At 38.4% G+C, this 22,404-nt stretch overlaps 6 protein-coding genes across 7 annotated transcripts; 4 read left to right on the top strand and 2 right to left on the bottom strand.

Moving 5' to 3' along the window:
* Positions 1–214: 214 nt before the first annotated feature.
* On the bottom strand, positions 215–7,024 carry LOC131694556 (synaptic vesicle glycoprotein 2B-like). Its single transcript, XM_058983030.1, has 5 exons — positions 6,974–7,024; positions 1,565–2,059; positions 1,385–1,506; positions 942–1,329; positions 215–885 (listed from the first exon to the last, which is right to left on the bottom strand). The coding sequence occupies exons 1-5, from the start codon at positions 6,988–6,990 to the stop codon at positions 306–308; spliced, it is 1,602 nt and encodes a 533-aa protein (XP_058839013.1). The 5' UTR covers positions 6,991–7,024; the 3' UTR covers positions 215–305.
* On the top strand, positions 6,989–9,157 carry LOC131694579 (uncharacterized). Its single transcript, XM_058983054.1, has 4 exons — positions 6,989–7,035; positions 7,265–7,384; positions 8,418–8,472; positions 8,613–9,157. The coding sequence occupies exons 1-4, from the start codon at positions 6,989–6,991 to the stop codon at positions 8,676–8,678; spliced, it is 288 nt and encodes a 95-aa protein (XP_058839037.1). The 3' UTR covers positions 8,679–9,157.
* Positions 9,158–10,549: 1,392 nt separating this feature from the next.
* On the top strand, positions 10,550–12,407 carry LOC131694557 (uncharacterized). Of its 2 annotated transcripts, XM_058983033.1 has the most exons (3): positions 10,550–10,704; positions 10,805–11,797; positions 11,957–12,407. In XM_058983033.1, exons 2-3 carry the CDS (start codon positions 10,847–10,849, stop codon positions 12,380–12,382), a joined length of 1,377 nt encoding a protein of 458 aa, XP_058839016.1. In that variant the 5' UTR covers positions 10,550–10,704; positions 10,805–10,846; the 3' UTR covers positions 12,383–12,407. The 2 variants fall into 2 exon arrangements, with proteins under 2 accessions (XP_058839016.1, XP_058839015.1); XM_058983032.1 differs by having other exon boundaries at positions 10,550–11,797.
* LOC131694558 (ATP synthase mitochondrial F1 complex assembly factor 1-like) lies at positions 12,353–13,476 on the bottom strand. The gene is made up of 2 exons (XM_058983034.1): positions 12,741–13,476; positions 12,353–12,674 (listed from the first exon to the last, which is right to left on the bottom strand). Exons 1-2 carry the CDS (start codon positions 13,350–13,352, stop codon positions 12,408–12,410), a joined length of 879 nt encoding a protein of 292 aa, XP_058839017.1. The 5' UTR covers positions 13,353–13,476; the 3' UTR covers positions 12,353–12,407.
* Positions 13,477–14,637: 1,161 nt separating this feature from the next.
* LOC131694578 (uncharacterized) lies at positions 14,638–16,695 on the top strand. Its single transcript, XM_058983053.1, has one exon. It carries the CDS (start codon positions 14,638–14,640, stop codon positions 16,693–16,695), a length of 2,058 nt encoding a protein of 685 aa, XP_058839036.1.
* A 2,036-nt stretch (positions 16,696–18,731) lies between these two features.
* On the top strand, positions 18,732–20,559 carry LOC131694572 (uncharacterized). Its single transcript, XM_058983047.1, has 5 exons — positions 18,732–19,253; positions 19,313–19,642; positions 19,730–19,844; positions 19,917–20,041; positions 20,098–20,559. The coding sequence occupies exons 1-5, from the start codon at positions 19,146–19,148 to the stop codon at positions 20,422–20,424; spliced, it is 1,005 nt and encodes a 334-aa protein (XP_058839030.1). The 5' UTR covers positions 18,732–19,145; the 3' UTR covers positions 20,425–20,559.
* The last annotated feature ends 1,845 nt before the right edge of the window (positions 20,560–22,404 follow it).

Genomic DNA, 22,404 nt, shown 5'->3' with positions numbered 1-22,404 from the left:
TTCCAACTATACAAACTGATAAGATACATTTAAACTGTTGACATGGTTTTTAAGATGTTTTCTAGTAAAGATATCAACAATCCGTGACGCGTGGTGCTTACCTAAACCCATCAAAACAACAATTTTTCATCGTCGGCAGAGACTAATACATGGTATTACAGGTGGATTTTGGATTTAATGTACCTTATTTGTTCAATTTAATATTTTCCTATGTTTGATTGTATTTATTGAGAGAAATTACCAAATAAAATACGTTAAAAGCAAGGACTACTTAGTGTACACCAATAACTGTAAGTCACTTGGCCCTACCTTGGCAAGAATACGGTCAACGAAGCTCCAAATATCAGAATAGCCGAGAACACATACAGTGTCGCCACGCAGCTATCCACCATCACAAAACCAACAACACTGCTGAAGGTGAAACTACTCAATCGTGCCATCATCATACTAAGCGAAACGGCCATCGCCCGAACGTGGGTGGGGAAGATCGAAACTGACGACGTATTCACTAGTACCATTGACAACCCGCCCAGGACTACCTCGGTGCAAAACAGTACGACAATGGCATAACGATTCGTCACGAACTGCAGTATGATACCGGCAGCGGCTGCAATAAGAAAGTTAATTACCAGCATAACGCGTTGGTTGATCTTTCCCAGCAAAAGCGTAACTACGAGCGAGCAGCCTGCACCGTAAGCTCCCATCACCAGTATGTAGATGAATGTTTCAGTATTGATTTGTGCCATGCACTCTTCCTCATTGAAGACATCCTTTGAAGCATTTACCGTGCGCGTACTTTGCACGACGGAACATATGGTAAGATCTCCTTCGGTAGAAGTGACCTGGTTCATCAGTTCCGGGTACCACAGGCCCAATCCGCCGTACCTGAAAGGCGTACAGATACATTATGATTTTTCTCCAATAACTATGTCAGAACTTACACAGCAAATGCACTGATTTGCTGCAGGCAACAGACAGTAAAGTACAGAAGCAATGGCCACTTAAACAGCGGAGCCGTCTGCTGCCATAAGGAACGGAATATTCCAAGAGTCCCAGCAGACAACTCTTTCTCGGGGATTAACACTGAAATAGGAAATCCTTTCAGAGATCCTTTGTTTTTTTGGTAACAATGCTTCAAAACTTCCAAGGCACGATCGATTCTTCCCTGTGCCATGTAGAATTTAGGACTCTCTGGAAAGAATCTAAACAAAAAGGCTGCCAACAATCCCGGAATGGTGTAAACTATGAACAGCAAACGCCATGGTTGGTAGTGGTAGTCCGGCGCGATCGCCCAACTCCAATCGTACGAAAGGATCCACCATCCGACGACTACGAGAGAAACCATATAAACAACGTCGCACCATATAATACAACTAAAGCTTACGTGCAATATAAATCATGGTGCCCATGGCCCACACCGAAGTGAAAACAATGACCTGAGCCCTCTTCGAAGGTGAACAGAACTCTCCTAGGTACGCGTAGATCGTTGCCGAAGGAGCCGATGAGCTAAAAATAATTTGATTATCTCGCGAATAACGCGTTCACTTCGCCACCAAAAACTTACCAAACACCCGCCATCAGTCTCAGTATCAAAAGTGAAACAAAGTCATTCGTGAAGCTGGAAGCCACTGCGCATACCGCCGCAGCATACAACGCATACTGCATTACCTTCTTTCGACCCTGCGTATCGGATAGATAGCCGGAAAAATACGACGCTGCTACGATCCCCAGAAACGTCGATCCACTCAGTATGCCTTGGTTGCCGGTTTCCAATCCCAGATCGCACTTGGCCGCCGGTAAAATCACACTAATTCCCATCGTTTCGCAGATGGTCGCCATAACAATCAGACAGCAGAGCAGCGTCGTCTCCAGCTGAACCCTTCCAAAGCCTACCTGATCGAGGGCGTCTTCGAATTGGACCGGGAATCGTTTTTCGGGCGGCACCACGCCGTTCACGTTGGTAGGTGATGAAATTTGTGACATTCCAAACAAACCGGCTTTCTTTCCGAACAGACGAACAAAGCACAGTCCGACACAGTCTCCGCGCGTGAATGTGATTCTGTAAGTAGGTACCTAATCACCTAGCGCAAATAAAGCCGAATTATGTCGTAAATTGGCTAGGGTGGTTTCGCACCATGCAACGTACACATCGCACTCAATTCTGTTCGGTAATTTTCGCACAGCCCGGTTTAGTCAGCAAATTTAGGAACAGATATCGCAGCGAAGTTATCCGAGACTAAATAAACGTTACTTTTATGACGATTTCAGAACAAAACAAACTGCTCGGTTGTGAAGACCTCGACGAAAGAAAGCAGAGATTCGGCAGAACAAATTTTACTATTTTTTACTAAACGTATACTTTCTTCGGAGGTTTAAAAAAAATTAAAATTGTTGATTATACAGCAAGCTGAACGAAATCCGATGGTTAAAATAAATAGGTTTAAATGTCATTAAAGGTCAATTTACCACTTCTTTTTTAAAGTATGTAGTTTTCTGTATCCAACACCAGAGCTGCAAATTTCCACCAGGTTGTTTTGAACTTGAAGGAAGAACAAATCTCAAATCATGCCCTACTATGTTCAATTCGCCGTTTTTCGTTTGCATCATTCATTCAAACAGCCTAGCTGCTCCATCATTTTCCATTCATTTTCGATTTCATTGACCATATGAATATCTCTGTACTGGGATATTGACGAAGTTTTTCAAGCAAAACTACTCTGAACATACTTCTTACTGCTCATGTAAGCTTGAAAACGCAAAACATGTCAACATTTAACCTAAACTGACCTCTACAGAGCAGACGACAACTTTGGCTGGTGAATGAAAAAGCATCAATTTGAAATGAAGACGTACGGTTTGGTTATGAAAATCCCGCCAACTTCAAAGTGAATGATTAAGGCAGGCTTTGAATTTGAATCATGGTTGGGTATGATTGAGCTGAAAGTTGGCATTTGAAAATGAAAATTTGCACCACTGTCCAACACACTTAACTTGTTCTACCGAAAGACAGCCTTTTTCGCCCATTTTACCGAGTACATTGCCGAGCACTCGGCAAATAACGCGTTTTTTCAAGATCTCAATAGCAGTGATGTTTGTTTTGTGAAACTCGGGTGAAATTATTACCAAATGAGGTTAAAGCAGGTGGAAAGTCTCATGCACCAACTCCTATTTCATACACATGTATGTCCATAAACATTGCAACTGTGTGAGATTATTCCATTTGGTCTCCATGAAATTATTCCATAAGGTCTCCATGAGATGTACACATCCACGATCCCACGCGCGAGTTTGATCATACAATAAAACACATTCTAATCTGTCACTGTATCAGTGTAATGGCCCTTTTGTTTTCCTTCATCTGTCATAATGTTCTGATAGGTAGAGGAAACAAAACGAAAACAGCGTATCGGCCGGATTATTTTTGTAATGGAACCTAAACAACCGGTATTTTACAGCTCCGGGACAAGTTTTACAGGGGCACATAGAATTTCAACAGTACTATAATAATGCTTTATGCGATCTAATTCAACTGTTTCAATTGGCACACATGACAGCTGGAAGAAAACAAACCCGTTGATACAACTCTAAATAGTGTGTGTGTGTGTGTGTATGAAACGATTTTTATAGAACTCTATGCAACGTTCGTTTCCTAATAATCTTTCTAGACCATTAACGACTCGCACTCAATGGTTTATTCAAGTATCTTTCTTTTCACCGCAAATAATGTAACAAACTAAGACAAAACAAAGATTAATAAATCGATTTCATTCATAAAAAAATCTCCATTAGCTTTTTCCACTGTGAATTTTTTCGTATTCTTCGATGCTTCAACGATCGCATCGGACATATTTCTTGTTCACAGCAAGTGTAAACGCGACTGTGAACGTAACCAAGGTGGAGTGGTGAATATAAATGTCATTACTGTTTACGGTGAACGTTCGCCTCAAAGTGCAGTAATATTAAAAGCCATTCATGTTGTATTGTTCCCGGCCGGATTTTGTGTGGTATTAAAACCCGTGACGTTCTCTGCGGTCAGATTTACACTCCATAAAAACTGTCATTTTTATGAAGACTCATTTCCCGCCACGGGAAGTTAAATCACGGGCACTTACACAGGGGCCGTGACACGTTTCCTGAGCACTATTTGGGCTCTCCGTGAAAATGAACGTGAACGTGTATTGAATACCTTTCTTTGGTCACGGTTCACGACGTCGTGAACAACGATTTTATGCTCAACTGGCAGTTTAAAGTTTATCAGAATACAATCTAATACTCGTAGGTGAACGTTCATCGTAAAAGCCCATTTACACCAACGACGTTGTTTACACCCTCGATGAAAATGAACGTGAACTTGATTCGCGCCAAATTATTTTCTCCAATGTCTATAAGCGCATAGAAATTGATGAGAATGAAACTAAACGACACACCATTAATGTACTTAATTATTAATATTATTAGACTTAATTGAATCAATGCAATAATATTCATATTCCACGACCATTTCTAATATCCCACAGTGAAATATGTTCGCAGTGGATAGTGTTGGGTGAAGTTGCTAAGCTGGTGGTCAGCATGAGTAAATTTCAAATCGTTTTATTTACGTCGAGCTAGTCACTTTTAAAATGTTTAAAAAATTGTTAACGTTATTCCAGTTTGCTTAATTCTTACAAACTAACAACAATCACGAATTGATTGCTCTAATCTCCTACAATATGTGGATTTCAATATTCAACCTCCTTTTTAAGAATACCTTATGCCAGGACCAATTACGGGTATAATGAGCCATTTGCTAGTATGTGTCGTCTATTCAATCGTTGTTCTAATGTCTTTGATTTTCACTTGTCCCCAGATGTTGTAAAGCGATTGTTCCATAATACCCTGTCATATCGATAATAATCTCAGTGTTAATTTGTAAGCGTAAATATTGTACTCGTAGTATTAGTTATAGTGAATCGTTTATATGTATCATTTGGATGTTTGTAATCTGTTGGTACAAAAGATGAGGAGGTTTTATGCCTGCTGGAGAGCGAGATTGAAAGGATTTCAGCTCCAGCGGGCTTATCCCTGCTCCCAAATAAAACAAATAAACTATTTTTCGGAAATATCAAAAAAAAAATCTTGTTGTGTTTTGAAATGGCTTCACTTTGAAAAATATAGATAAACAAGAATTGGACCAGAAATATAATACACGTCTCAGTTCAAGTCTTTGAAAGATCCTAAAAATGCAAATAAAGGGCTTGAAATCAAATTGGTCGATTTACATCAAAATCAAAGGTGAATTTAAAATTGAATAGAGGACCTTTTTATTAAATTTTTTTCATTGAAATCAACTACTTCAATAAGAATGTTTTAATGTTTATGGAAGGACGCACCAACAAAAATAATTCAAGAATAATTTTAAAATAGCTATTTCCATCATATGCACTAAAAATAAAAATCAATCGCAAAGGGATCCACCCTAGAAAAAAAAATATTTATTCTCTTTTATAGCTCGGCATACCGAAATGTCATTCTGGTGATAACATTCAGCGAGCCCCGTCAAAGTTAGAACATTGCAGTCTTATCTCCGATTCAGAATAAGAGAAACACTCATATCAATGAGGTATAAACAGATGACGCTATTATGGCACTACAGTATTCGCGAGATTAATCTAACTGCATTGATGTGAACAGCTGCTTTTTAAGCCTTATTGAGACTTTCCGTGAAGGTAAGCGTGAATATGTGCTAAATTGTCTTCTGCGTTCATGGTTCTTTTAAACATTTTGATAACTATTTAACGCTCACCAACCTGACAAAATTCATGACAGAGCTGTCGGATGAAGTATTCGTCAAAATTAGGTTGTACACCAAACGAACACAATTCGAATGAATTTCGTTTGATAGTTTTAGATACTTTGTTCACATGAGGGTTACGTGAATTCAAATGAAATAGATGAACATCCATCGCATTGGGCATTATGTTCGAACTCATGCAATTGACAAATTAATCAAACCACCAAGAATCGTGAAATATGACCTTCATTCATCATACGTTCGTTCATGCAGAACTCAATTTCGGAGGCGATCGTTCACCGTGAATAGCGATGACGTTTATATTCACCTCTCCTTTTCGATTCCGTTCACCGTCTAAATTGGCCTTAACGCCTGATGGCGTTTTTGCTTGAACCCGAAACTGAGTCAGGTTCTAGCCCCAACCGCTGTCAGTTCATACAGTTTGACAGCAGTTGGGGTTAAAAACTGACTCAGTTTCGCTTCAAGCAAAAACGACATGAGTTAAAGCACTATTTAAACTCTTCGTGAAAATGAATCGATTTCGTATCGATTGCGTCTATCGTTGCGCTCGCACTCCCGGTGAACAAGAGAAAAATCCACTGCGAATATATTTCACTGTGGATTATTGAAAATGAAATGGGAATATGAATATTATTGCATTGATTCAATTATATCGATCAATTGGGCATGAATTCGTTAAGTATATTAATGTATTATCATTTAGTTCCATTTTCATTGGGTGCTATGCTCTAATAAGCGAGATATTGAGAAAAAAACAAGATGGTGTACATCAAGTTCACGTTCACGAGCCCGAATGACAACAGTTAAAAGGGTCATAAATCAAGACAAAAAAAGAGTTTACGTTCATTTTCACCGAGGGTGTAAATAGGTTTTACTTCATAGTTTTTTCATTGAATCAAAGTGTTTCACGTTCAATTTACATGACATTCTCCGGTTGAATTGTATTGTATATTTTGGTTGCCATAAAAAATCGACAATTTTTACTCAATGTTAATATGCATGCGGTTTTGCTTGAAAACCTGAAACGAAACCACGTATTGATAGATACTATCCTAATTTTTAAATCAATAGCGTTGAACCTATGACAGAAACTAGTTGCAATCAAGCAGCTTGACGAGTTTTTTCGAAACTGAATCAGTGTTACCCTCAAGCAATAAGGACAATAGAAATTTCCCTTACACAATTGTAACCTGCATGCCAACCTATCACAAAGAAGGAACTTGTTCATCACCGTTTAAAATGTAAAAAAAAGTTTTTTTTTCCCGTTGCACAATTATTGTTCTAAAAAGTGTCCAACCAGCAAATCAATCACGATTATACTGCCTTTGTTTAGTCATCCTGTTTTTACGTACTGTACTAACCTCTCTCATACAGCATTCACAAGTCCCTCTTACACACACTCAACCCGCCACACATATCTCTAGCTCTGTGCGAGTGTGTCTAGTTCTCTCTCTTTGTTTCTTCTTATAGGTTGGCACGCAGCGAACTACCTCCCAATTATAACAGTTATCATTCGGGACTTGACAAAATAATCGGCTATTTCATCCTAGAAGCTATCGATAGAGCCCATTCGTCCAATGCTAGACCAAGGTGAGGGTGCACTGGGGTGGGGGAAAACAGTAAAACACTTGGGTCGATTTCTTCACTTGAACGCAAACCGAGTTTCATTCGAGTGAAGAAATTGACCATTACAAATTGTCAATCAATTCGAACACGTTATTTTTTGTTTCTATCTGGATAGAGTAGCACGCCAAATGAAGTGCAGACGTTTATGCTAAAACTCGAAATAAAAATTCGGCATCTTAATTTTTCTTGTCAATCCAATCGAACACAAGACTTGTGAAAAGCATCGAAATCGAAGAAAATCTTGCATTCTTGCCAAAACCGAGACAACACTTTTGAATTAGTTGTCAGTATCAAAAAATTTGGCAAAATAAATTTTCAATAATCCTAACGAATTTAATATATCTTCCAAATCGTACTGTATCCAGTTATGTGAGCTATTACGTGCCAAAATGACGCGCAAATTCATTATGTTCGAAATTTTCCCCTATTTTGGCAACACCAGCTTGAAAACAACACCCCGTTTCTGCCAAAGAATATACTTCTACCAATTAAAGGCATTCAACGATCGAATTCTTTCAAAACTCGATTGTTCCTGATGTTACACTAGTTCAAATGGTCGTCTTGATATGTTCAAAGTGAAGTAAACTACAGAAGCTAAAAATAAAAAGCAACTATCATCATTGTTATCACTTTCCATTGCCACTAGCTGTCATAGTTTCCGATCACCAAACAGCGACATCCTCTTATGCTTATTGCAATACTACAAATATTTGTCAAAAAATAAGTTAGGATAAGTATTTGTCGAATTACCAGCAAGTTTTTATTATTCGTAGCCGACATTTGATGAAATATCGTCTGATTTCCCTAACTAGATACACAGTTTACACTATATGTTTTCTATTCGAAGATTTCTATCGCAGTGCTATAAGTGAGGCTCCAAATCCTTAGCTTTTTACGTTTGTGCTAATTGAGGAGAATGTTGTGTCTAATATTTTATTTGTCATTCCCGAAAATCTTCGTTATCGAACCAACACACTATCTGATATTCTCTTTCCAGATTCGGTAAACGAGGCTTTCTCATGCCAGCCGGCTACGGTCAGGATGAACAGGAGGTAAATCAAGATCTCACTCGTTGAAAAATTAACTCAAAACCAATCGAAGCTTTATTCATATAATCTGTTTATTGTCCCGAACAACGTATCTTTCGCAATGTCTGCTCACAACGCCAAAATCGTTCCGTTTAATGCTCTAGCGAAACTATTACAGGATGATTGGCGGGATTCAACGTTTTCAAGATGAACAAAACGCCAACAATTAAGCTAAACTGACCATGGGCGAAGACACAGGAAAGGCAGCATGGAAACGAACAGAAACTCATTCTGATGGCTAGCCTGAAAAGTACGTAATCACAACTAGCTGAATTGATAAAAAAAACTACAAAAAAATGACTGTCAAGATTGTATTTTTGAAGAGAAGTATTGAGATAAATTTGATTCCAAGTTTAATGCTTAATATCAAGTTTAATGTTTAATACCATAATCTCCCCCCTCAAACCATTTATCACTGTACTTCTAAGCATACATACGTTACGCAATAGTGAGTCAGACATTTTAACTTTATATCCGGGTAACCGTAACCTAACCAAGTTTGCACTGCTTATTATATACTGCTGCGATTGTTTATGGAGAATGTAAATAATGATTGATTTGTACATATACGATGCTTAGATCCGGCAATCGAAATTAATAAAAGAAAAGCTGAACAGTTGAGCAATTAAATCTCTCAAAAAATCATAAAGCCGTATTCATTTCTATAGATTCGAAACTCCGGTGTTCATCCGAAAACACAATATCCACCAAGAAGGTTATTCCAAACGAGGTCGTATTCCGAAAATGTTCGAATTTCTACCATTTGACATTACACCTATACTTGTTTTTTTTCTGTTTTTGCATTTTTATCGATTTGCTATTGATTATTTGTAAATCTGTGGAAATTCCATTACTCTGTTCCACCGTCAGATTGTACTCAACGATTTCGTATTATTCCCTGCATTTCAATTTGGTATTTGCAGGCAAATGTCCACCGTGAACAGCGATGACATGTGTAATCACCACTCCGCATCGATTCCGTCCATTGTGGCGTCTGCATCAGGGGTAGGCTGTAGTTGTCAACCCGGATAGAATTTTACAATAGCATTTACCCTGCAAACAATTATAAAACAATAAATATTATAGTTATTACTGTTTCAAGATTTTACGATGCCAAGTTGTCACAGTAGATTTACAATAAAATTTCATGTAACAATAAATTTCACTGTTCGACAAAAAACTGATACAGTGCATTCACATTAAATTTTACTGTTTTCGAGAAAAAAATGTATGGAGAAAAATTGATTTTTTTTAATGTTAAGATACATAACCACCCCCCTTTTTCTCTGTAAAAGTCTATTTTACATTGAAATTTACTGCAAAAACGTTAAAGTTTATTGTTTTTGTATTGTAGCATAACACTAAAACTTACTATAAATTATTGTAAAATTACTGTACTGTCACAGTGAAAATCATGGTTTTGTTACTGTACATTTCTAGTCGGGAAATCACATATTTTACGCGTACCCAACATCTTGCCTTGATCCAGAACATTGGACTCCGTATTTTGGTTACTTCACCCTAAAAAGAGAATATAGGGTAAGCGGTGTCGCATGTCTCGTGTACTAGTCGTTGACATATTTGCAAAAGGTATTATTTGTTGCTGTTTAGCCGTGATAATCATGTCCGGTCCAGCTGAGGTTGGGTACCCGCATAAATGCATACTATATGTCAACCATTGCATCAAACGTTTCAAAACCATTTTCAATATGGTTCGTTCAACAATAGAATAACCATTGCCTGGTATAATATCGTCTTCCTTCGGAAGGGGAGTAAGGCCGTTTATGGTTCAGATGGTGCAGTCATCTCTCTGGCGTTGGTGATTGACACTCATCGAAACAACGAACGAAATGAGCCAATTATATGTGCACGGAAAAATAAAAAACCCGCAGAATAAGTCGTTTAACTTAAATTTAGGTAGTTTCGAGTTTTGCGTCGCTTTCGTTCGTGGCCTCTCATTATTCGTCTCTCTTCCTATTCTCTCTGATGATCACTTCCATGCGAACGCACCCCAGCAAAACTCATCAACTGTCAAATTAATTTCAAATTTTCGCACACGTGTAGTGAAATCACGAAGAACCTTAGTGCATTAAAATGTGCTTGTTGCGTAACAGCTTGTTAATCGGATGATACTGTTCATGCCAATACTATGGCTCCACGCAGGACAAGGACTAATCGCAAAGTGGATCACTGCACGTACGTACAGCGATTATTTCAGGATTTTCTGTCTCGAAATCGCCCGGAAGCAGCAACGATTCCGGAAGTAAGAGCTAAACCTATTCAACCACCGTTGCAGCACTTCTATGTTGACGGTACTGATACGGGAGAGAGTTTGTACATGCAAACTGTCCGGCGGAATCTTCGTCGAGCCCAGGGTATTCCGGAGCCGCCTAACTCGGTGAAAAAATTCTTCGAAAAATCTATTCCCCGCGAGATTCCACTGAACAATAGGGACCGGTCGAATCATCCAGTTTATGCCAGGTTTAAACGACGAGATGGTACGAATCAATTTTTGAAGCGTGAACCTAGTCCAAGTGCTCCCCCAGGAGGTCTCATGCTGTGGCTAGAAAAGGTAAAATTAGCGCAAGCAAGGAACAAAGCTGTGGCCAAGCGAAAGGACGATGAGTACATAAATTTGCCGAGTGATTTCTTTTCCGGAAGAGAATCTATGAAGCTACCATTTGAAGTTAACTGCGACAAAACACTTGCCAGCGTCGGATCTATTTTCGTACCGCCAGCTGCTTCTACTCCCTTTGAAGAACGCCTATTTCCTTGTTCACCGATTGTTACCGATCCGGATGAGTTGATCCAGGAAACAAAGGAATTACGACCAACGATTAAATATGAAGAATTTTTGCGAAAAATTTCATCAGTTATGGAAAATATCAATGCTGCAACATGCCGAGTATTGAAGCGTGCGATTGAAGATACCCCATTGGATCAAAATTACCACGAGCTAAAGAGGATGTTAGTGAAGCACCGAGTGGTGCAGCAAGAGTCACTGCCGGCTAGTTTTGCAGAGCGTGACAGCTGGAGGGATCACTCACTAATTAGCAACAAAGCTCATTACCAGTGCCGAAAACGTGGGCCGTCTCCTTCGCTGTTCAGCAACACTAACCAAGAGTTCAGTGCAGTCGACTGCGATGATACGAATTCGACTATGAATGAGGTGCAGCTAGGGCGTCATTCGTTGAGGCCTGCCACATTGCATTCCACAATGGATTCTTTTCAAGAGGAAATTTTCGGTCCAACAGGGACGGCTAAAAAGATGCGATCAAACTGGCTGCTGGTAAGTTAGTATAGGTATTTAGCGAAAAGGAGTAACACAATTTCGCATAAAGTTCTGTTTTGAAAGCGAATTACTTTAGAATATGACACTTTACGGTACTTCTTTTGCCTGAATGTAACAGTGGTCGTATATACAATAACCAAGAATACATATCTACAGACTGCTTCTCCGCCATCACCACCTAACATAGGATTGCGCAGCCCAAAGGAAGCACTTCCAGTCGGATTAACAAGTCACCAGAATGACGAAACATTTGATTTCGATTTTAGCCAACCTGATGCTGAGCTAGGATTCAGTGCTACTCATTCTTTCTCTTTCCCAACACAAAAATCAACTGGCAGTCCTCACTTGGATTTATCAGATTTCCTCACGCAGAAAAGTGAATCCACAAACTACTTCACGCAGGAAACAATTGCAAGCGATTTTACATTCCTCACACAGAAAACGGCCACAAACGATAACTTTGACTTTTTATCGCCAACTAACAACCAGGTATTTTCCTTCGAAGAATTTTTTCGTACTCCCCGGCCACTACTTGATACTAAACAGAACGAATCAACGAGCTTTCTAGATTTTACTTTCTAAATGAATGAACCGCATAGCAATACAATTATTCGCCAATTTTCAGGTTGTTTAGCTCTTCGATGACATCCATGTGTTTGAACTTCTCCGGTTGAGTCGTGAACAATTCCAACAGGGCCAGCTTACTCTTACTATGCTGACTGTAGTACAACTGCAGCTGGTTGGCCAAACATTGAGCCTCCTGGCCGGAGATCACCTTCGGGTCGTATTCTCCTCGCATCAGAACCAGACCCTTTTCGCGCAGTTCAGTATACATAGCCACGTTCAAACATTCCGGGGCATTTTCCTTGTGCACCTAGAATAAAACGTACCTGTTTTTTTTCTATATAATCCTCACAAAACCAATTTAAATTGCTAGCACCTGATAGTTAATTAGCGGGGTGAAATGAACCGTGTTGGCGAAAAATTGCAGCATAATAAACTCGTAGCCCTGGCTTCTTGGCATTGGGAGAATGAAGATAGGATATTTCTTTGCTCGCTCCATCATCAAATCGTACTGTTCAACGGGAATGGCCGCTGAAATCACTTCCTTACCCACGTGATACTTTAACCAGATCTCCCGAATCTCCTCCGCGCTTCGCTGCTCAATTAAATCCACCTTCATTATATCGCTTAGCTTTTTGTAGGTGGCCTCCTGTTCCGATCGATTGTTTACCAGAGGAGCTTTGGGATTCAACAGTTCCGAGTAATCCCGCAGCTGTTCGGAACCAGTGGATTTTGGTTTATTTTTCTCTTTTTCGACTTTTTCCAGCCGTGATAGGAACTCCTCCGGTGAGCTTTTCTGCACGGCGGCTATTTTATTCGCATACTTGCCAAAATATGGGTTCGATTCCTTCAATTGCTCCAGGACCTTTTCCGAGCGTTGTCGAGCACTCATCCTGAACGACCGGAAAGCGGCAACGGGTGGTAAAAGTTTGCAAGCTATTATACGTAGACAAGGTTTCAACGGACGGTTCCACAGCTGAAAGGCCATTAGCAGGCGCGGTTACTTGCCAACCTATTCCACCGTTTCTTTGCGACGTGCTGCACCAAGTAGTGCTGGTTACCGAATCATGAAAACATCATTTTTCCTGTTTGTTTTGGTTTCTAGCTCGGTGCAGGGTGGCCAGATCAGGAGGGTGTCACTCCTGTCATTCGCTATGGAGATATACGGACTTTGACAGTAGTCAACATATGATGGGCCTAGCTGCATCTAGGCCCACGTCGCCCGTGCAATAGCATTGGGTTGTTTTGATTTTAACAAAGGCATGTTTGCTAGGACAAAATGGCTGCCTAGCAGGAGGCTGGGCCAGATAGAATTCTTTAATGTCGGTAGGGTCACTAAAAGTTTATCGTTAGATATCGGTAGGCCGGGTTGTTTTCCCAAAAACGTAGTGTTGACATACAATTGTAAAATACTGAAAACACAGAATTCAGACCAAATCCAACCCAAAAAATGAATGTTGAGTAGGATGTGTCCAAAATCAATAAAAATCGGTAGTTTTCGGTAGGGATAACAAAATATCGGTAGTTTTGCCTTGGTCGTCTGTGAATCGGTAGGGAAGACCAAAATCGGTAGGACTACTGATAAATCGGTAGGTGTGGCCACCCTGGCTCGGTGTCAAATTTTATTGACAGGTAGAATGCTACACGCTCGTAAAAAGTTACTCAGATTCTGAGTACTTTTAACTCAGTTTTGAATGATGTTCGTAAACGTCAAAAATTGAGTTGTCATGTATAATATCTCTGAGTAACTCTGACTCTATTTTTGGGTATTACACAAGAAACCGTTTTGGAGTTACCAAACGGAAAAGCCGTTTCTCGCCAAGTTAAAAATTCCAAGCGTCATCCGCCATTTTCCATTAGTAGGTACACGCTCGTTTAGTTATCGCTCATCACTTTTTCACAAATAAAAATTTGTTCAAATATTTATAATAGTTGAAGCTAGAGTTGTAGTGTGTAAAATACATTTTAATTGAAAGAGTGGATTTGAACAACCAGCATGCAGAAGATTTCGGAAGAGGTGGATGCTGAAACTGCAATGAAGTTGCGAGGTAATATTCACGTTATATTATATATATATATATATATATATATATATATATATATATATATATATATATATATATATATATATATATATATATATATATATATATATATATATATATATATATATATATATATATATATATATATATATATATATATATATATATATACTGGAAAAAAAGTGTAAGGTTTCAGGTTTCTCATGCCATGTGCCAAATTGTGGGAAGATGATTCCTGGACACGTGGATGAATTGAAGGAACACTTCCGGTTGGTACACAATTTGAACACCAGCAAAGCAGCCGCTCAACCTTTCCTTTGTTCAGAATGTGGTTCACTGTACCAGAGGTTTAAGAGCTTGAAACGGCACATAGAGAGTGTTCATCCACTAATTACAGAAAATTCTACAAATATTTCATACGACCATGACGCTGTTGAACAAATTCAAAATAATCATCCGGAAAATATGCTCGTAGATGATGATTATCTGTTGAGAATAACGAATACCATATTCTTTAAAACGGCGCCGTCGTTGGATGAAATTACTAAGAAAATTAGTAAATTCGCCACAGATTTGCGAAAAGATGTATCTCTTCCCGAGACAAAAATCAAAAAGTTCTTACAGGTTACCTCGAATCTTATAGAAGATTACGAGTGTTACATGTTGAATCTATTCAGAGAATTTTTGAAATCGAAGTCGATCCCATTAAACGATACCGACGCTTTGAAATTTATAAACGACGCATCTTTGGATGGAATTTTTGCAGACGTAGCTTCTCCAAAAGACAACCTAGCATATTTGTCTGGAGTTGCGGGTTGTGCTGTGCCAAACCCTAGGGAACAAGTCTTGGGAAGAACTAGAATCACTAAAACTGTCCCTGCGATTACCAAACTAGGCAAAAGAAAAAGTGTACAAATAGTGAAAGACATTGCTCACTATATTCCACTAACCAGCATTTTAGCACTGGTTATGAAGAATCCCGGAGCTCGCAAGATGATAGCAGAAGAAGCAGTGAATGACGATATCTTGTGCGGTTTCAAAGATGGTCAACGTTTCAAAACACACCCGTTCCTGACACGGTTTCCCGATGCATTACGACTCTCGCTTCATCTGGACGATGTCGAATATCTGAACCCTTTGGGATCACGCAAATCAAAAAAAAAACTTACCAATTTCAGTGTTAAAATTGAGAATCTCCACCCCGCAATTAATTCATCCTCCAACAGGATATATCTAACGCTTACCGTTCGCTCAAGAGATGTAAAAAAATATGGCTACAATAACGTTATGAAACCGCTGATTCAAGATTTGCGTGAGCTTGAATCAGATGATGGTGTTGTAGTACAATATGGGAGTGAAAAGTTTACGATGAGGGCAGTTCTAGTGCATGTTTTGGGGGACACGCTGGCAATTCATGAAATTTTCGAGTTAATGGGGCCCCAATCAAGTCTATTCTGTAGAATGTGCTATGCGACGCGTACTGCACTTCATTGTGGAAACATTGGTGATACCTTCCCTCATCGCACTGAAGAAAGCATACAAGGTGATTTAAATGCTCTTCAAAGCGGAACTAAAACACCTTCACAATGCGGAATCATTCGAAAATCAGCACTGAATGAAGTTAAATATTTCAACATAGCGGAAAATAACACGTTTGATCCAATGCATGATCTTTTGGAAGGCGTCGTCATGGTCGTAATCAAATGTGTTTTGAACGAAGCTGTAAATATCCATAAAGTGATAACGATTAGTCAAGTCAACCAAATTATACAGCATTACGAATACGGTATAACTGAATCGGCTGATAAACCTACCGCTAATTTTACTTGCGAGAAGTTAAAAGCACGTGGACATGCTATTCCTCAGTCAGCTTCGCAATGTTGGCTTCTCCTTCGAGCATTCCCTTTTATGTTCAACCAGATTCTCGGATTTAATTCAAATTTATCATCAGTGCTTAGAGCTCTCATGAAAATAACTTATTATAGTTTCTCCAATAAGCTAACATTGAATCAGAATAACGATCTGGAAAACGAAATCGAATGTTTTTACAAGTTGTTCAAATCCTGCTTCCCTGCCATCAACCCTACCAATAAATTCCATCACATCTCTCATTATCCCTACATAATTCGTCAGGATGGGCCAGTTGTTAATCATAGTTGCTTACGCTTCGAAGCGAAATTCAAGGAGTCGAAATCTCAAGCGAAGACATGCAACAATTTCATCAATTTAACAAACAGCTTTGCTAAGCGCCTGAATCTAGCACAGATAACCAACCACTATTCTTGACCATTCATACGAAATTGGTACGGTAGATATCGTTTCGTCAAAGCACATACACAAAAAATCTCTAAGTAATTTACTCCTGATCCGGGATCTACCAGATTCAATCAAATATATAAACCATATGAAAATAAATAACACAAGCTTTCGGCCGGGACTGATAGCGAAATACCAAGTATGCAACGAAATGTCCTATGGTTTGATAATAGATATATTGCAATCGGATAATCAAATTGTTTGCCTAATACAGCATCTCGAATGCGAATATTGTTTACAATACAACAGTTACAAACTCAAAACTGACAGTCAAGTTATTCGCATATCACACATGAACTTGCAAACGAAAAAAACATACAACTTATGGAGTATATACGGAGATTCAGAAGAAAACTACTATATAAGTTTGAAATATGTAGATAGTTAGTAGGGAAATAAACTTGGAAATAAATTTATAATAAAATAAACAACAATCAAGAAGGTAGTGCAAACAACTTGAGATGTCACTTTAAACCTTTATATATACTTATTCGCTCTTTTCAGCCCAAAAAATAAACGATCAGAACCTAGTTCTGCTCAACGATGCCGACCTAGTTGAAATGGGGATAATCGAAAAAGGATCCCGTCTAACAATTCTTAACATAATAAAAAACTATAGTTCTGAAGCTAATCCGACCAAAGATAAAATTGATGAGACTTCCACTAATGTTCAAAATTTGGTAAACTTTCTACTATAATTACTGTAAGCGCTTGTCGTACTATACATATTTAACGTTTTCAGATTAACCGTTCGACATTCGAAGATGACGCAAAATTCCGAATGAAAATTTTATATCCAATTTTGGATCAAGGGATCGTACCAGATAAGGACGGTTTAAATCATCTTACACGAGTCGCATGCAAGCAAATGGAGACTCAAATAATGGACGGTCAAAGGCAAGTAGAAAGTTTTATTTGTTACTCTACTAGTGCATCAAACTATAAACACTCCTTAAAGTGTGATAGAATGAATTGTTTACATTGAACCGCACGAGTCTCTCCGCTAGAGCAACCTTGCGGCGAAATGCGCAATGCCTATACATATTTATAGGGCTTACGGCCAATTTCTTTATCCTCGCTTAAATTTTAAACCGGGTTCACCAGTACGTTTAAACCTGGTTAAGACGTTAAGCGAGAATGAAGAAATCGGCCCTTAGTAGTCCTTCGAGCAAATATGCAGGTGATCTAACACTGTCTATGAGCAGAGAAAAGCAATGCCTTTCGTTGTGAAGCTTCTATTTCAAAAAACATCGTAGTCAATCAGTATCATGCATTATTACTTCATTGAGCCTATGAAACTATGAAGTATGCATAGTAATGAAGCACGGCCAAACAACTTCACTTCTGATTATAAATGTAAAGAAATGTATGAAACACAGTACAAACTGCTAGAGGAAACCACATAGTTATCAGTTCTTCGCATCCTGATTTCAATATTGACCATTCTTTTCACATCTTCAATCTGGTTCGATTTATAAACTTCGGCATAAGAACGTACATGCGTCTTTGACGGTGGTACTTAGAAAGCGTAATTCGTCATGTTCCGGCACAAAATTATAAAGACGACCGACGACGACGAATTATAATAACTTAAACATTTAAACCAACAGAATTTAAAGGTATACAATTTCTGTTTATAGCGAGCGTGTTTATTTGTTTACATATACAGTTCAATCGTAAATCGACCAAAGGGTCTAACTAAGCCGCAATGTCGTTGAATCGAGCAACAGCGATGCCAGATTTACAGACTGTGGACAGATTTGCTGCACTGAGAAACAAAAATATGCAGAATTAGCATACTTTCATTCCCGTCTCTTTTGCTGTAATTCTCGACGAACATATGATTACGGCCTAAAAGCCAACCGTCAAAATCCACTTTGAATGGAAATTCCAGACAAACCGTTACTAGTCGAACACAGCTCACAACAGTTTATGAAAGAGAAAACTTTTCTCTTTCGTTTACTACCAACATCTGTGATTGGCGTGTAACGGTTTGTCCGGAATTTCCATTCAAAGTGGATTTTGACAGTTGGCTTTTAGGCCGTAATCATATGTTTGTCGAGAATTTTCTTGCATTTTCTAGCATATACTTCTAGTAAATATTCAATGAGTGGATAGACCGAATACGTCCAATGCACAAAATTTGCAGCAGAAGAAACGAGAGGCAGATCAAAAAGTATGATATCGGTGATTAAAAAAAAGTTCTGCGTTTGCCTGGTCCAGACATTTACAGACTTTTAAAACAGTAATAAACTGACCGATTTTCTTCAGAAAATAATAGATGTGTCCCAGCATGCAAAGAATTACGAATCAAATACCGTTCATACTTTTACCATTTAGATTTTTTTAAGAAATTTAGAACTTAATCTTTCACGGAATCTTTTTGGTCTTTTTCGGAGTAACGAACCAATGATCTTTAAATGCGCAGGTATCCTTCTGTTGATCAACAGCATGCGGCAGCTGTTCAAATCGTAAAATTATTTCCACAACTTAGTAATACGCGAGTCACACCAACTGCTCCTGATGAGGTTTGTTATTCTATGCTTATTTAATTTCTCTAATATAATTATAATTATTTTCATGCTAGTCATTTTTCTTTTGGCGCAACGGAGGCAAGGAAAAGGGTGCTCATACTGGCATGATATTTCATCGCATCCGGAATGTCATCAAACAGCTACCTGCAGAAAAACATAAATATAATCGAGGAACTATGCCTGTAGAAGAGTCCGTTTCAACTGAACTTGTAGAGCGGGCTCAATTGCTCCGAGTAATGCTTGCATCGGCATCAGTAGCAGAACATATTTGTGATGAAATGGACCGATGCTTTCCAGTCCTCAAACTGTTATTAAAAGAAAAGAAACCCGTTAATGATATCTTGGATATGTTTCCACACCTGTGTTCATATGAAGGATTGGTGGTAACATGTTTATTTTTTATTATTTACTATTTCACTTTATGGTATTCACGGAACATATGAATATTTATATCATATCACTTTTTCTAGATTCGTCAAATGTTTGAGAGATTGTATCCTAACAGAACAGAAGGTCTCAAAATCGAGGATGTCTTCTCTCAGTGTCTATCTTATTCACCGTCCAGATTCTCTAGAGTAGAAGATGGTGAGATATAATTTTTTTAAATTTAGCCCAAAGGTCTGTCATAAAATTTTAAATTTGTAAAACTATTCACAGATCACATTCGAGGATGCTTGAGAATAATTTCTCATATGCCAATTCGCGGACAAAAAAGAACGCTGGTAGGCTGTCCAACTGTAGGCGAAGAACATTCGGCTTCAATTTTAATTCGTTGGATTGGGGTAAATGCAATATAATATACATAAGGTTAGATGTAATGATTTTATATCATCATTAGGAGTGCTTAGATACATACGTGGCATCCCCCGCAACTGATTCCAAACTACACATGGTGTGCGTAGCAAGCCCGATGAAAAGAGGAAATTATGCCGTCATTTGTGAGAAAAAAGTTATATTCGAGACTAACAATTCTATTCATGCAGTGGAAATTTTATTCAAATGCCACGCAGTTCTCGGAGTGGAGGTGCCACCTAATTTTAGAATGTTTTGGGACTTTCTGGCATGTGCCATATATAATATAATTCCGCACAGTCAGAGGACAACTGTGAATAGACTCGTCCAAACTTTTATTGAAGTTTCCCGCGCACGTATTGACAACAAATAAAAGGACAACTTTTTTATACAATACTTACTAAAAACCATAAAATTTAATAAACAGAAGTTTCTTTAATTATTATTGTAAAAATATTCCATAAGAAAAGAAAGACTGCATTGTGTTGTATCCAAAACAAAATTTTGACGGCCAATTTCTTCACTGGATGTAAACCGGTTTAGTTCCAGTTCAAATGCAACAATCGATCATGAACCAATTTAAATAGGAATCGGTTGTTGCATTTCTTCTTACAGAAACCATTCAGAATTGCAAGTCATAATCCGGATGTTTCTCAGTAAAGGTCAATCAGAAATGAGCCGGAATTCCGGCTGGCTCCAGTCAGTATTCCGGCTCCAGTGACACAACCTATTCTAACTAGAATCGGTTGTGTCACTGGAGCCGGAATACTGACTGGAAACAGCTGGAATTCCGGCTCATTTCCGGCTGAACTTTACTGGGTTTTAATGAAATATTGCACTCATAAATTGGGTAATATTCTACCCAAAAACTGAGGAATTACAACTGGCTTTGTTGTCTACTCAAAAATTGGGTAAGCTTCTGCTCATAATATGAGTAAAAATCGATCAATTTTTGGTTTTGTTGAAGTTCTACTGAACCCAAAATTTGAGTAATGTTCAACTCAAAGTCTGCGTAATAATTACTTAATTTTTGGTTTTGTTAAATTTGTACTGAACTCAAAATTTGAGCAATGTTGAACTCAAAATCTGAGTACTAGTGAAGCACTTTTGGGTTTAGTGTAGATAATATTGTACTCAAAAACCGAGTAATAATTACTCAGTTTTTGGTTCAGGCTGGCTTACTCAAATTTGAGTAACTCCGGAATTACTCAATTTAAGGGTTGTTCCACTTTATCTGGAAATGGGTGGGATTAAACTCATTTTTGAGTAACTTTTTACGAGCGTGTAACTCCAGGAGGGTGTCACTCCTGTCATTCGCTATGGAGATATACGGACTTTGACAGTAGTCAACATATGATGGGCCTAGCTGCATCTAGGCCCACGTCGCCCGTGCAATAGAATTGGGTTGTTTTGATTTTAACAAAGGCATGTTGGCTAGGACAAAATGGCTGCCTAGCAGGAGACTGGCTAACTCCGACAAAAAAATATGTAATGGACATTGCGCCAAAATACTTCTATATTGGTCATAATATAAAAAGATGATCATATATATGTAATAGAGGTATGATCAAGGAGATATCAGATTATTCAGATTACTAGGAAAGGCGAAGGGAACGACACCCCGTAATTTGTTGATGAAATGAATTTATAATTTATAATTCTGAACGGATTGGTAAAGATTGGCATTGGTTAGTTCGGAATGGATTTCCAACATTGGTTTGGAATAGAAAAACTCTAGAAATCGATCCAAACTGGAGTTCCCGCAGTTCTCTTTCTAGAGTTTTTCTAGTTTGGAGTGGCCGAGGATGGTTTGAAATATGTTGAAAAAAATTGAATTGCTCGAAATTCAAAACATGTGGGCGTGGCGTAGTTGGTAAATCGATTGCCTTGTACGCAGCGCACCTGGGTTCGAGTCCCGACCCCGCACATAGGATTAGAAATTTTTCACAAGAGATTTTTCTAACCCGAAGAGGCGAATGACCTTAAGGTTAAAACCTCTATAATCGAAATAAAAAAAAAAACATTTTCAGCAGCATAACTGCAGGAACAAATTAAAACAAAAACAATTTTTTTTGCCACAATTATTGAAAAAATCGAACATAGAGTATGCCAAGTTACCAGTTACATCAAATCGGTAAAAACTCGAGCCATGTTGACTTAAGATTGGATAAACTTTCTAAAATTTCCGATAAAAATACGAATTCATACAAAAACTGAACTGAGTTTTATTCTAAAGTGTCTTTCCCCTCCGGAAAAAGGGTTTGTGCAAATCAGTGCCATTCACAAAAGTCGTACCTAGACTGAATTATTAAAGTAGGCTTTAGAAAACATTTTGTTTCAAAAAAATAATTCG

Source organism: Topomyia yanbarensis, unplaced genomic scaffold (assembly GCF_030247195.1).
Source record: "Topomyia yanbarensis strain Yona2022 unplaced genomic scaffold, ASM3024719v1 HiC_scaffold_10, whole genome shotgun sequence".
NCBI classification, from domain to species: Eukaryota; Metazoa; Arthropoda; class Insecta; order Diptera; family Culicidae; genus Topomyia; species Topomyia yanbarensis.
This window is presented reverse-complemented; position numbering and strand designations above follow the sequence as displayed.